The sequence below is a fragment of the Neolamprologus brichardi genome, chromosome 5 (genome assembly GCF_056152115.1).
Source record: "Neolamprologus brichardi isolate AB-2024 chromosome 5, ASM5615211v1, whole genome shotgun sequence".
NCBI classification, from domain to species: domain Eukaryota; kingdom Metazoa; phylum Chordata; class Actinopteri; order Cichliformes; family Cichlidae; genus Neolamprologus; species Neolamprologus brichardi.
Window position 1 is genome coordinate 314523 of NC_142108.1, and position 14202 is coordinate 328724.

A 14202-nucleotide genomic window follows, 5' to 3' on the forward strand; every position below is an offset into this window, starting at 1 on the left:
TTTTGCGCTTTTGGAGAGAGAAAGACGTGCTGTTGTCGCATCATATATTACGATGATTGTTTAATATGTTTACATTACGGTGCATTGTGGGTTAAATATTGCTAGGCTACTAGGAGTGTTGCATTCACAGTCTACACTACGCTGTAGGTTTTTTTAATTTTTTTTAAATAATTAATTTTTTGCGTTTTCTCTGTTTCTGCCAGGACCACAGGCAGGGCCACTCGCAGGTTGCTTCTGGGCCGCATTTGGCCCGCGGGCCGCCATTTGAATAGGCTTGCTGTAGGGTCTTTACTTTACAATATGAAGCACATTGAGGCAACTGTTGTTGGAATTTGCTGCTATATAATTAAAACTGACCTGAACTAAAGTCACTTGAATAGCTGACTGTTCTCTACAAGTAACCTTCTCCGTGATTGAGGAAACACTAATTTCTGCTGTCTTTAAAATCCTGCATCGCCGCTTCAGCTATCAGTGCTCATTTCAAAAGGAATGCAGTAGTTTTTTAAAGTTTTTAATACTAAATTGATCCACGTGTGTGTGTGTGTGTGTGTTCATAAATTCAGTTTACTACTTGATATATACATATACACACATATCTATGTCTCAATCCTTCAAGCTCAGGTCCTCTACCTGGGAGCTTGAGGGTACTGAGCAGTACCTTAGGTGCTTTTATATAAATCACCACAAACTGCAAGATCTGAGGCCCCATTTATTAGAAATATTGTTATATTCAATTACAATTTTTGCATAATGTTAATTTACAGACTGTGCACAACAGTGTCTTAATTTCAGCGTTATGAAATTCCACAAGTTTGCCCCTGTACACACATGGGGAGTATCTTCACCCCACCATTGACCTCTTCCTTCCCCTCAACCGAACCTCGTCAAGCTTTTTAATGACAGCTGATGACTTCTTGGATGACGCTGTGTAGCTTTTCAGCAGCTTCTCAAACAGTTCCTCTGTGTTGGGGTGGGTACTGAGGAAGGCTTTCTCCAGCACATACAAGTCCACACCCTTATCCTCGGGCAGAGCGGAGATGTAACTCAGACCAAAATCTATGAGGACCAGGTCGGATTCTCCTCCCTCTGGGCTGGGTCTCAGCAGCATGTTGGAGGTGGTCAGGTCTCCATGGATGACATCTTCATCGTGCATTTTAGCCAGGACCTGCCCCACGCGCTCGACCAGCCTCTGCAACTTCATCTCCTTGCAGGAGTCAGACTGTTGAGCAGATGCAATATAGTCACGCACAGTTGAGGAGCCCACAATGTCCTCCAGGAAGATACAGTGGCAGGTATAGTCCACAAAGTAGACTACAGGGGCAGATATTCCTGTGAAGAAGAAAAAGTCTGATTTTACAAACTTTGTGTGACTACAATACCATTCAATTATCGATTAAGGTTTGTGTGTGGCTAAAAGATGTTTCAGTGTGGGCGGAGCAGATTTTAGAGAAAATGTTCAGATCCATGTTGAATAAGGGGCAAAGATAACACAAGTTGAGAATGCACAACAAAACATAAGAGATAAAATGTGAGAAGGGTTGAATTTGTAATTTTTCATGCAGAAGCTGTGACTAAACATCTGTGGAAGCATTTGCTCATCTATTGTGCCCCCTTGTGGAGAAGAAGGGGTTTGTAGACAACATACTAACTATGAGTTATGTAGAGATCACTTTCTTGCATTTGAATGAAACGAGCAAAGGAATAAACACATTCCACTTTGTTGTTAATCTACTAATGGCTGCTTAATTATTTAGGCTATGTCCACACGTACACGGGTATTTTTGAAAACAGAGATTTTGCGTTTTCGTTTTAAAAAATAATCCCGTCCACACGTAAAGGCAGAAATGAAGGAAAACGCTGCTAGGAACATGCCAAAGCAGCAGGTGGCGCTATATTCCTAACCATGCAGAAATGTTGGCCAATCAGAAGTCTAGAAGCCTCGGTGGGAAATAGTAAACAAAGATGGGGCATAGAAGCAGAACCGAGTTGTATGTGTGGAGGGACAGTAACTGTGTGTGTATATGTAAGCATTTAAACACTGCAGAGAGAACAATTAACAGTAATAATATTGTAGAAATTCATTTCACCGAAACAATAACGTGGCGCACAGTGTGACGTCAAAAAAGGCGCACACCTTTGACGCTGCGTTTTCTCCGTTTTTCTCGTCCACACGTAAATGCAAAAACAGAGTTTTAGAAAATATCCACCCTGGCAGTTTTTAAAAATCTCCGTTTTCAGTGACCGAAAACGCCGTTTACGTGTGGACGAAAGGTGCAAACGCATAGAAAAATCTGCGTTTTCAAAAATACCCGGGTACGTGTGGACGTAGCCTAAATCATGGTGCAAGTATAAATATTCACAGATCCGAAGCTTCCAACAAGGTAGAACTGCTGCTGTGTACGTCTCTGCAGACTGAATATCGTCTGTTGTTCAGATACTAAAAGCAATTTAGCTGAAAAGTCAATCTGGCCTAATCATTGACTCAGAAACTAACGACCAGCAAAGCCAACAGTCTATCCAGTGGGTTAGTTGGCTACAAATATTCTTAAACCACCTTCGGGTGGTGCTAATTTGATCACCTCCACCAGCGGAGGACTTACCTGCTCTCCGACACCGTAATATGGCGCGGACCTCCTGCACGGTCCTGCGGTGTGTCAGCTTTTCGTCTAAGGCCGGGTGTCTGTAGCGTTTAGGGAACCTTTCCTTCACTATGGTTGGCGTTCCCAGAAACTCGGCCCGGTATACCCGGGCTTCTGCTCCCTGCTTCAACAACTCTGCTTGCCCGAGGAACTCAGGGACCGCCGTGTTGTTCTCCCGCGCCATGTTTACTTCCTGCTCCGCGCTGTGCGGTCCCTCCGTTCTTCTTCTTCTTTGTGTTTAACGGCGGTTGCAACCAACGTAAAGGAGCATTACCGCCTCCTACTGTTCCGGAGTATGGGTCAGACAATGAGTTTACAATTCGTATCCAAAAAACGGTCCCTCCGTTTTCCTCTGTGCTCTTTTTTACGTCTGCCACCTAGCGACCACAAAAATACCTACACATAAATACAGAGAAACGTTTTATGTATATGTAGAACACATATACACAAATAACCTCACAAAGTTCACGCCATCTAAAACCGGCTTCTTGAACATGACTCGGGTTCACTGTACTTCATTGTTACTGTTAATGCAATAGACCACCTTTTGAATGTAGTGGAGCAGTGATTCAAATCATGGAGCTGACAAATCTGCAGCAGCTGTGTGATGGCAGCATGTCAACATGGACCAAACTCTCTAAAGAATGTTTTCATCACCTTGCAAAAACAATGCATATGAAAACTAAGGCAGTTCTGAGGGGAAAGGCGGTACAACACAGTGTACCTAATAAAGTGGCCAGTTAGTGTATTCATTCAATTCCATTCAATTATATAGTGTCAAATCATAACAACAGTCGCCTAAAGGCACTTTATTTATAATGTAAAGACCCAGCAGTAATAATAGTATTAACATTTTAAGTGTAGTTTGCATTGATATATACTGTTACATCCATATCAGCATTTTCAAATTGAAGACAGCCGTCGGCCATTCTGCTGCTTACCTGAACCCTTCAATCCCAGTTCTGAGCAAGTGTGGGTTTTTTTGTTTAACCACTTCGAGTTATTTGCCATTACTGACAAAATACAAGATGGGGTCAGGATGAAAAACTGTTCAGCAAATTAAGGATAAAGTAGAATTTGTAAATCCTGTGGCTTTGTTATATCACTTTTCTTTTCTTTTTTTTTTCTTTAAGTAACTCAAAGATCCCTGAATCTACATTTCTGAGAGGATTATGAAAAAGAAAAGACATTGGTGGAATTTTCAAAGGAAAAAAAAAACTTTTTTTAAAACTTATCTGGTAGTTTTATGTCATTGTTTTTATATCACTGTGACTACAGGTTTTAAAATTTGTTTAGACAAAAAAATAGCTGCCCACAGTAGTTTCAACATGGAGGGTGGTGAAGCTCATTTCTAGAAATTTGAGATCAAATTGTCTTCTTTATATATACTTTGGAAGACTCCTACAAAACCATTTTAACAAATAATTACATTCTGTCCAAAAAAATAATCCATTGGCAGGTTGAAGACAAATGGCACCTTCCTGGCCTGCCAGATCTTGATAAATTTAAAAGGCGATGGCAAATAGGAGGAGAGGAGGAGAGGGGCATGAAAACAACAACTTTTGTGTGGCAGGAAGTCGGCATTGATAGACATACCACTGGAAGGGGGATTTGTGGGGTGTGGTCCTGCTATTGAACTTCAGATACATTATCTCCAGTATGAATTCCATATTAAACACATATTTCTAAGGTACCATCAGCGCAACATTTTCATTGAAAATTAAATCGATTATATGAAGTAAGAGCAGAATTTCACCATTTCCAGTTTACCAAACCAGAATAAATAGCAGGCACACACAAACAGAGGTTGTTAAACAGTATTTCTGTTCAGCTACAATATAGTGTAATTAATTAAGGCAAGCCTACAGTGTATACATATAGATTTCTTACATATCTCTTTTTTAAATGTAAGAATATATTCTAAAGCTTTAATTATTCTAGAAACCTTCAGTGTCAGCAAATTATGTGATATTATATTATGTTTACTGCACTGACATATCACTATCATCACCAGTAATTATATCACAGTTAATAATACGCGCAAAATGCAGTACGAGTATTTTTTTTAACTCTTCAGCTCTTTATGCTACTTATAAAATAAATAGTTAACTATACTCGTCATTAATGCGAGTGGACTGGTCCTCCTCTCTGCTCTGGCCGGCTGTGGGCGGTGCTTGCAGATCCTCTGCCTGGATTACGTTCCCGGGAACTTCCATAGCTGACGACCTCTGGCGTCAAAACTTAGCCAAGAAATTCTTCTTTGCAATTCGACACTGCTGCCACGTAGCCCCAACTTCCTGGAGGGCCAGAGGTTTTCCAGGAGCATTTTTGTGTATTGTTTCCTGCTGCCAGAGGTGAGTCCATTTCTCTGTTCTACCCAAAATATATAAATTCACAGCGGATTGCCCTGTGTGTGTGTGTGCGTGCCCACTGTGCCTGCTGAAATACAGTGGGAGGGATGAATAATGGAGCTACATTTCTCCACAACAGAAGAAGCTGGAGCGCTAAAATAGGCTGCAGAGACTTGTGAAGAGGAATTTTTATGGAATTTTGAATTTTACGTAAATATGGTGGCATTTACGTAACTATAAGTAAAAATGTTATTGAAGTGTTTTATAAGGAAATATTTTACTTTTTACTGTCATGGTTTTAAGTGTGAATCCCAGCCGTGCTACAGATTTCTAAACATCGTATTTAATTCCAGGTGGATTGCTATTATTATCATCATTATTCTTATTATCATTATTTTTGCAATAATAGTCGGAAACAAATATAATAGTTGTATACCGTATTTACTGCCTTACTATCGAAAAAGCACAGCAAATTTTGTAAAGTAACTTATGAAATCATTCTACTTGCAGATTTTAAATATTTAAATATTTAATAAATTGAAAGATTGAATTAATCCACCTTTTACACAAAAAAGTTTGTCAAACAAATTAATTGTTTTAAGAAAAGTGATGAAAAGTTACTCTGTTAAACTAGTCAGGTTATTCTCATAGAAGGCTCTTATACACCCTGGACTGACACTAGCACAAAAAGACAGACGACTCTGCCAACATACCTCAAAGTTTCAGTTCAAGCGTTAAGTTGAATCGTTGTCTTTTGCATGTTAGTTATGAGCACTGTCCAAGTTATTGATCAGTGAATGAACTGTTGGATGACTCATCCACCAGTCAGGAAAGTCTGGATGTTTCGGTGACAGTTCAGTGTTCCAGCTAATGAATACTGAAGCTTGTCAGTGATCATTAATGTCTTCCAGAGTCAGCAGAGACACAAGTGCTTTTTAACTACAGTAGTGGTGTTCCCCTCCCTCTTGATATTTCAGAGCGACACATCAAATTCTCCGCTGCCTTGTCACTGTCAGGTGACAGGATGTTTAGCAGAATTATACTTTGACGAGCTAACTGCTTCCTACACAGACATGTTTTATTTAATTCTTTTTATACCTTCTTTGCATGGACTCCCTAATGAAATCATTGTAATCAACAAGAGCGTTGTCATGGCAGCGGTGCTGCTACAGGCTCTGATGGGCTTCCTTTGATTTTCTGTCAGCAGGGCTTCCTGTTGGTGCCAGAGCAGGAGGACAGTACACGAAATGGAGATGATCTTTTTATTGTTTCTCATATACTCTACAGTGAATGTCTTCTGAAAGATGGATTCAGAGCTGCATGGTCTGGCTTAAATGTGCACATAACAGGACAGAAGCAATGAGTAAGTAATTTTATGTAAATCAGTTTACCACAATAAAATGCTGATTTTTACTGTGACATAAAGTAAATTGGTGTAAATATTGTGTGAAATGCATTAGTGTTGACTAATGTGATCGGCCAGTGCAAATGCTTGCTTGCTTGTTCTAGCTGCTGATAGCTCACATTTCACACGAAGCCCTGAATCTACATTCAGAACATGGTTATTGAACAACACAACATCTTTAATTACTCAAAGGTGCAAAGGTGAAAATTAAATGACTATCAAGGGAAGACTGAACTCCAGCAGCTTACATCTTCATCTTTTTCTGCCTCATTTGCATTTCAATCAATAGAATCTGAACATCAGAGAACCACATTGATCACAGTAACCAGTGTGGCTCATTTATTAGGGTACTTTCTAATGCTAAAATGCACCTGTTGTTCTAACGTGATCAGCACGATCTTCTTCTTCCTGGCGGTTTATATCCCGCCACGCAGGGTCCACTATCTTGCATGCCTTCCTCCACTTCTTCCTATCAAGGGCGTCTTCTGGTGTAACATTCACAGCCTTCATATCATCCTTGATTCGGTCCATCCAGCGCTTTTTTGGTCTTCCTTGTGGCCTGTTTCCATCCAGATCTAATTGCTGTGCTGTCTTTGCAATGGAATTTTTATTGCTACGGACAACATGGCCGTACCCTTGCCTCTCGCATCTTGTCTGTGATTGGTGTCACTCCCCATTGTTTCCTGACATCTTTCGTTCCTCGCTCGGTCAAGTCGTGTGAGACCCAGAGGCCACCTCAGCATCTTCATCTCCATGGTGTGAAGAGCTTGTTCGTGTTTGGTCGTCGCTGGCCAGCACTCTGACCCGTAGAGTGCCACTGGGCGCTGACTAAAGCTGCCCAATTCAAGTACCTCGGGGTCCCTTGTCACCACGGACTGCGAAACTCTACCAGACGCCAGACTCCGTGTCAACACAGCAAGATGAAGTTGTAATACCACTTGCTGATGATGTCAGGAGTTTAGTAAATTGTAAACTAACTCCTGACATCTGAAGGATTTAAGGTTTTGTCCAAATAACATCATCTAAGTATCCATCAAACCAAGCCGTTTCAAGTTCTATCTTTATTTCTAGACGCTAACCCAACAAACACAACGAAAAATAATGTTTCCAATTCAGTTTACCACAAATAACATAAAAGGAATGGATTCGAATCTTATAACCGTTCAGTAGTTTCCTTCTGTGTAATTCCTTTGGGAGGCAATACATTTTCTTTTATACTTTAAAAATTAACCATCTTAATTTTTCTTTCCTCACAGGTTGTCCTATCACGCCATTGGCCAGTGTGGTGTCTACTCTGGGCGGACTTGTCTTTGGTTATGAGCTGGGCATCATATCGGGCGCTTTACTGCAGCTCAAGGTTGATTTCAGGCTGTCGTGCATTCAGCAGGAGGCGCTGGTCAGCTCCTTGCTGATAGGAGCCTTGCTGGCCTCGATCATTGGCGGCTGCTTAATTGACCGTCATGGCTCCAGGAACTCCATCCTCATCAGCAATGTCATGATCCTGACAGCCAGCCTGGTTCTGCTCATCAACTCATTCTTAGCACTGGTCATAGGAAGGATCACAATAGGCTTTGCCTTGTCTGTATCCTCCATGTCCTGCTGCCTCTTTGTGTCTGAGGTAGTAAGTCCAGACCGCAGAGGTTTCCTGGTGACACTGTATGAGGCTGGGATTACTGTGGGCATCCTGTCAGCTTATGCCATTAACTATATCCTGTCTGGCTATAAAAGAGGGTGGAAGTGGATGTTTGGTCTAGCTGTGGTACCAACACTGGTACAGCTCATGTCCATCTGCTTACTCCCTTCCAGTAGTAAGGATTCTTTCAACCAGAGTCAGTGCTTTGACAGCACTGAAGCCCAAGAAGCAGAGGACTCAAAAGTGCAGTCTAGCAAGAGAAATAAGAAGGTTCAACACAGCACTTTCTACCTGTTCAAGCGCCAGGACAATATGAGGACTCGGACTATCATCGGGCTGGGATTAGTTCTCTTTCAGCAGTTCACAGGCCAGCCAAACGTACTGTTTTATGCCTCCACCATCTTCCACACAGTGGGATTTCAGAGTGACTCCTCAGCAGTGTTGGCATCAGTTGGGTTGGGGTTGGTCAAAGTGATTGCTACTCTGATATCCATGGCGTTTTCAGACAGAGTGGGCAGAAGGCCTCTGCTCATCGGAGGCTGCTCTGTCATGGCTCTGTGCCTAATAACCATCGGACTCTTCAGTGGACATTCGCAGGTGACCGCTATGAGACCTTGTGATTCTCAAAACATTGACGCTAACGAAACACGGGCACATCACTCACCTGTTGGCAATTACTCTGTTTTTGATACGTCTCTGACTGGAAACCACTTTCTTTTTAAAAACACCACACAAGATAAGGATGTAGTGTTCAATAAAATCGGCCACATTTCTTTGGAACCCACTCCTGAAACTTTTACTAAAGCCCACGGCAAAGTGATCAACTGGATCATCCTCCTGTGTATGATGGGTACTGTCAGTGCATACTCTGTTGGATTTGGACCAAGTGTGTAAATTTACTCAATATTATTTACTTCATAGATTTAAAGCTTAAATAATTTCTGTGTATTTGTCAAGCATAGCTTTACCTCCATTACAATTTTTACCTGTGGGTCATCATAACTTTTTTTTTTTTTTTTTTGGATCAGTGACATGGCTCCTCCTGAGTGAAATATTTCCAGCTGCTGTTAAAGGAAGAGCATTCGCATTCACCAACTGCTTCAACTGGGCTGCAAACCTGCTGGTCACCTTCACCTTTTTGAATGTTATTGGTGAGTTTTGGAGTTTCAATAGCACTATAGGTTTTAAAGTAGCTAGATGTTTACCTTTAGTTTACCAGAAAAAAATAAATGAATAAAAAAAATCATCCATCCATCCATCCATTCGCTTCCGCTTCTCCTTTTCAGGGTTGCGGGGCGCTGGAGCCTATCCCAGCTGTCATAGGGCGAGAGGCGGGGTACACCCTGGACAGGTCGCCAGTCTGTCGCAGGGCTAACACATAGGGACATAAAAAAAATCATAATAATTATAATAATAAAATGCTTCCAAAATAAATGTTCATTACATCTATTGATTTCATGATGCATGATAAATGGACTGCTCAGTCAAAGCGCTCTAAACTCCATGCCACATTCACCCACCCTCTGACTGATGCATCAGAGAGCAACTTGGCGTTAGTATCTTGCACAAGGATATTTGCAGGGCCAGGGATTGATCCACCAGCCTTCCAATCAGTAGATGATCGGCTCTACCTCCTGCGCTACAGCCACCCACAAAAATGTGGAACGCTTCACGAATTTGCGTGTCATCCTTGCACAAGGGCAATGCTAAACTTCTCTGTATCGTATCCAATTTAGTGCGCACCCTAAAATAAAAGTACTGGATACAATAAAGTGTAATTACATTGTATTATGTGGTGAATATACATATGAACTCATAAATAATGTACAAAAAGACAAGGATCCACTGTTGCAAACACAATAAATGCCTCCGAGGGCCTGAAAAGGCAACACGCTAACATTAACTGCTAACATTAAGCTACCAGTGGTGATCCCACCCTGACAAATGGCTCGACTTGCTAAGTCAGACTCATTACTGGTGGGAGTTGGACTCTGCCAGGGCTGCCCTTTGTTAACAGTTCTGTTTATAACTTGCATGTGAAGTGGTCCTTAGCTTAAAAGCCACAGAGACGCAGTGTTTAGGAAAAATGCATCTCAACTGTTCCAATACTCCTGACACAGGAGGCAGTGGTTGTCCTTCTTTCCTGGATCGGTTGGAGCTTTCATTAGGTGCCTTCCCAGGTTTAACAAATGTCCAGTAAGGATAACCACGTTTACTCAGGGCCTTCTTGATGTGATGTTCTTACATCATTAATGATCAAGGAACTGACCTCACAGCCCATTGTTTATTCAGTAGTGCTGGTTTCAGTCATTGTTTATAAGAATGGCGAAACCTGCAGTCAGAAGACTGAAGAAGTCACTTGGATGAGTGACGAAACGTCTCTCCCACTGGAAACGCTACGTCCAGATGAACTGAATCAACCTTTTTGGGATTTACTTACCTGGATGATTGAGCATGTATCAAGATACCACTGTTATCATGGGTAGTATTGTAAAGCAAGTTACTCTCTCGGGCCCACCTCCAGTTTTTATCAGCTTTGCTTCTGGCTGTGGATAATACTCGAATACTACAATTATTTGTGCTTCTTGAGATGAGAATTTGTGATCGCTGTCATGCTGGCAGATAAAAGTTGAAAGCTGCTTGAAAGCTTGTTAACTGTTAATTATGTGAAAATTCAGAGTGACTTGTTTATAACTGAATGGAGACTGAAAGTGTGAAATATGGAGAATTATACTTTTTGTTTTTAAAAGTAAGATAGCTATAATGTTGACTTTTAAATGAACCCAACCTTGACTTGAGTTAATAGTATACCAAAATAAAAGATCTCCAGTTTGAAGTTAAATGTGTTGCACGAAATAATTTAATATTTTTTTGATAATGAATAATCAAAAAATGCAAAATATTAAATCTATAAATGCAGAATTTAAGTTTAACAGTTAAGATTACTTGTTTGATTTAAAATCCACTGTTGTGATTTACAGAAGCAAATTGGTTTTTCTTTATTTTCATTATTCAAAAACGTATGGCTCTAATTGTATGTCATTAACCTAGAACCCAACACACAAAGTAATGGCAGCCTGTGTATGTCCAAGTAGTTATTGAACATTTAGGATTTTTAAAATGAAAGATTGTTCTTTTTAAATAATTGCTTTAGTACGAGAGGGGATCTTTAAAAACATATCAAGACCCACAGTGTAAATATTTTTTTGAACATGGTAGCAAAAAGAAATGTGTTTTAATTCTGCAGATATGATTGGACTGTCAGGGATGTTTCTTGTGTATGGGCTGACTGCTGTGGCAGCTGCAATGTTCTTCTACTTCATGCTGCCAGAGACAAAAGGGAAGACTCTGGAGGAAATAGACAAGGAGCTGCGTTTAAACAGGTATGATCTGCAGTCTATTCATCTGATCAAATACAGAGTCGAGTGATGCAATGTGAGGCCTCCACTGTTGTTTTGCAGGTTTTACCACCATCTGGAGTGCTGTGGCTTCAGCAGCAGCAGAAATACCTCCCCACAATACCAGAGAGTGCACTGTCAGGTTTGCACATCAGGGTGAACCAAAAAGATAATGAACTGTTTAGGAAGACATCACCTCAAACAGCTGACCTGAAATCTTTAGTCAAAATAAAAATCGACAGTTAGCGTGTGCCGAAGTTCATGAGGGTTGAACATGAATGATATAGAACTTTGTAACATGTCTTTGAACTTAACTGGGTGACATGAGCTCGTTTTTATCTTTACCACTGTGGGCTTATTGGATTTCTTTGTTAAGAGAACTTAACAGGTCAACATCTTTCCAGCTCCTGCTTTAGAACAAACAAACCTTTATTTGTCACATACACATTCATACAGAGCACAACATGTAGTGAAATGCTTGTGTCCGAGCTGCAGACAGGCTGTAGACATAGCCGCGGTCTAGCCAGGACCCTTACTGGATACCGGGTGGGGAAAACGAACGACTCTCACTCCAAAGGTGTCTAGTCTTACCACTACACTATCCAGATGCAGGGGATAGTGGGGATGAGAGGTGACTGTCAAACAAAAGGTTTGCTTGTTTACCTCAAAATATCAACTTTAAGATATTAAGTCTTCGGAAAATGTTTTCATAGATTTTACAGCTTGTCCTACTGAATAAATCTTTCATACTACACCAAAATAACTGTTTTCCTACCATCTACAACAGAAGTGTGTGTGTGTGTGGAGGTGGGGGGGTTATATTCTATCACAACTGGGCCTATAAGCGGACCCATCCTTATGGCAGACTTTTTGAATGGAAAAAGGAAAATTAATGGCAGGAAAAACAACTGTGTTCCATCCATGTGAACAGGCTTCAAATTCGTGATATTGTGCAACATCTGAAGAAAAGCATCCACTTCAACTGGACACAGATTTGTTTTTGCACAGAGAGGTAGTAGATTTTAACCACTAGTAGAAACAGCACACTAGTCATTGTTGCTGTAGCACAGAGTTGTACACACTGAACTCGAGATGGCAACACCTTTCAAAACTGAAGTTGCACTTTGGGATACACAAATATTTCTTTTCCATATTTATAGTTTCAGTGTTCATTTAGCATCAGTGCATCTTTCTTAAACTCTTAATTTAGAGCATTTGTGGCAAGACATCCAGATGTTGCATCTGTAGCAGTCTGTGTAATCATGACAGACATGAATCAGACAGATTTACCTGATAAATAAAACACATGTTTATTTACACAAATATTTTCAAATACTAGTCTTCTACATAAGGACAGAAAAATATATACAGTGATGTAGGGATTTAAACTGCTCCATTGTCGGGTCAATCTATACATGTTTTGATTTATTTGCATTTTCAGGTTTTGAAATGGAAAAAAGGCATATGTACAGCAGTCTAAAACTAAAACTTGCACTTTCAAACTCTGGCACTAAAACATTAGGGGAAACCATCTTTCAAATGCTATTATACTCCTCTGCTTCCCTCAACGTGTTGGTGAAAGCCAACAAACTGCGTGACTCTTCAAAAAGCATGTCACTCACTATACATAAGAGGTGAACGTTTCTCTAACAGTCACCAGCAGGTAGGGCTGTCTCAGTGAAAGGATTATACCTGCCCTACGCAATGCAACATTAATCTTAATTTACTTTACTTACTCTGGACTTTAAGGGGTGCGTTTCCCTCATTTAAGCACTTCTTTTCAAATAAATGGGAGTCTATCCCATTTTGCTTTCATTTCTGGTTGCACTTGCGTCTCAAGTCAGTTTCATTTGTGGAGAGGCACGTGAAGAGAGTTGATGACAGCCCCTCATCTTATTCTTCAGTTCCATAAAAAGTTCAGCAGAGGAACACAGAGGGCCAACAATGTTCCTCCTCTGATTGTGTCGTGATTACACAAATACAAATCCTCGCATGTGGCTTTAAAGCACAAAGGTGTTCCAAAAAAAGAAAAAGAAAAAAGAAGATATACATCACTGTACTTCATTTTGTTGGTATTGTGACAGCCCTACCAGCAAATGACAATGTCCTATGTTTTCATTTCATTCACTACACATATCACACTGTCCACTCTGTGAGCAACTCCTACTAGCTTCCCACTGGAGGGGAAGGAAAAAAAAGCAATTGGTCAGCCTCTTCTTCCAAACAACTTGAGTAAACTTTGGTTAGATCTTGAAGTAATTCAAGAAAAGCCACTTGAAGTATTTCAAGGAACTGGAAAGCAGCACATTTAGAGAAACCATTTCTTTGAGAACCTGAATGACCCTTACCTGGCTTCTTAAAAGATCGCACAACAACAGAGTCGAACAGACACCTTGATGGTGGAGAACTTTTATCCAGCAGTCCACAATGTTTTGGATTAGAGAAAATAAAAAACAAAGGAGGATGACGTGACAGGGAGTCACAGAGCAAAACAAGTCGAGTGATCTTGTTTGGTAAGAAAGGCAAGACAAAGCTACTCGGGCAGAGAAAGTGTTGAAGTGTCATTGTGTTTACATACACCTGGGGTACAGAACAGCACCAAAATCTTCCAAAATACTGATCTGGAGGGTGTCTCAACTCTCCTGGGGAGGTCAGATGAGTGTTCTCATTAGGTCGTGTGTTTGACGCTGCTCAGTAGTAAACTATATATATATATCCTCTTGGTCCTGACAGCCAGCATCTCCTTTTACCTTCTGCTGATATTCTTATTGACCAG

At 40.7% G+C, this 14202-nt stretch overlaps 2 protein-coding genes and 1 non-coding gene across 6 annotated transcripts; 1 reads left to right on the forward strand and 2 right to left on the reverse strand.

Moving 5' to 3' along the window:
- Positions 1–691: 691 nt before the first annotated feature.
- Positions 692–2856, reverse strand: tp53rk (TP53 regulating kinase). The gene is made up of 2 exons (XM_087841236.1): positions 2601–2856; positions 692–1329 (listed from the first exon to the last, which is right to left on the reverse strand). Exons 1-2 carry the CDS (start codon positions 2821–2823, stop codon positions 842–844), a joined length of 711 nt encoding a protein of 236 aa, XP_087697362.1. The 5' UTR covers positions 2824–2856; the 3' UTR covers positions 692–841.
- A 2006-nt stretch (positions 2857–4862) lies between these two features.
- Positions 4863–12198, forward strand: slc2a10 (solute carrier family 2 member 10). Of its 4 annotated transcripts, none has more exons than XM_006800225.3 (6): positions 4863–4993; positions 6198–6353; positions 7652–8914; positions 9057–9179; positions 11276–11411; positions 11490–12198. In XM_006800225.3, exons 2-6 carry the CDS (start codon positions 6281–6283, stop codon positions 11584–11586), a joined length of 1692 nt encoding a protein of 563 aa, XP_006800288.2. In that variant the 5' UTR covers positions 4863–4993; positions 6198–6280; the 3' UTR covers positions 11587–12198. The 4 variants fall into 4 exon arrangements, with proteins under 4 accessions (XP_006800288.2, XP_087696579.1, XP_035767655.2 ...); XM_035911762.2 differs by having other exon boundaries at positions 4871–4993; positions 6195–6353; XM_087840452.1 differs by having other exon boundaries at positions 4871–4993; positions 6278–6353.
- LOC118453660 (U6 spliceosomal RNA) lies at positions 9682–9785 on the reverse strand. The gene has a single exon (XR_004843390.1). It is a non-coding gene; the product is annotated as a U6 spliceosomal RNA (small nuclear RNA).
- Positions 12199–14202: the final 2004 nt, after the last annotated feature.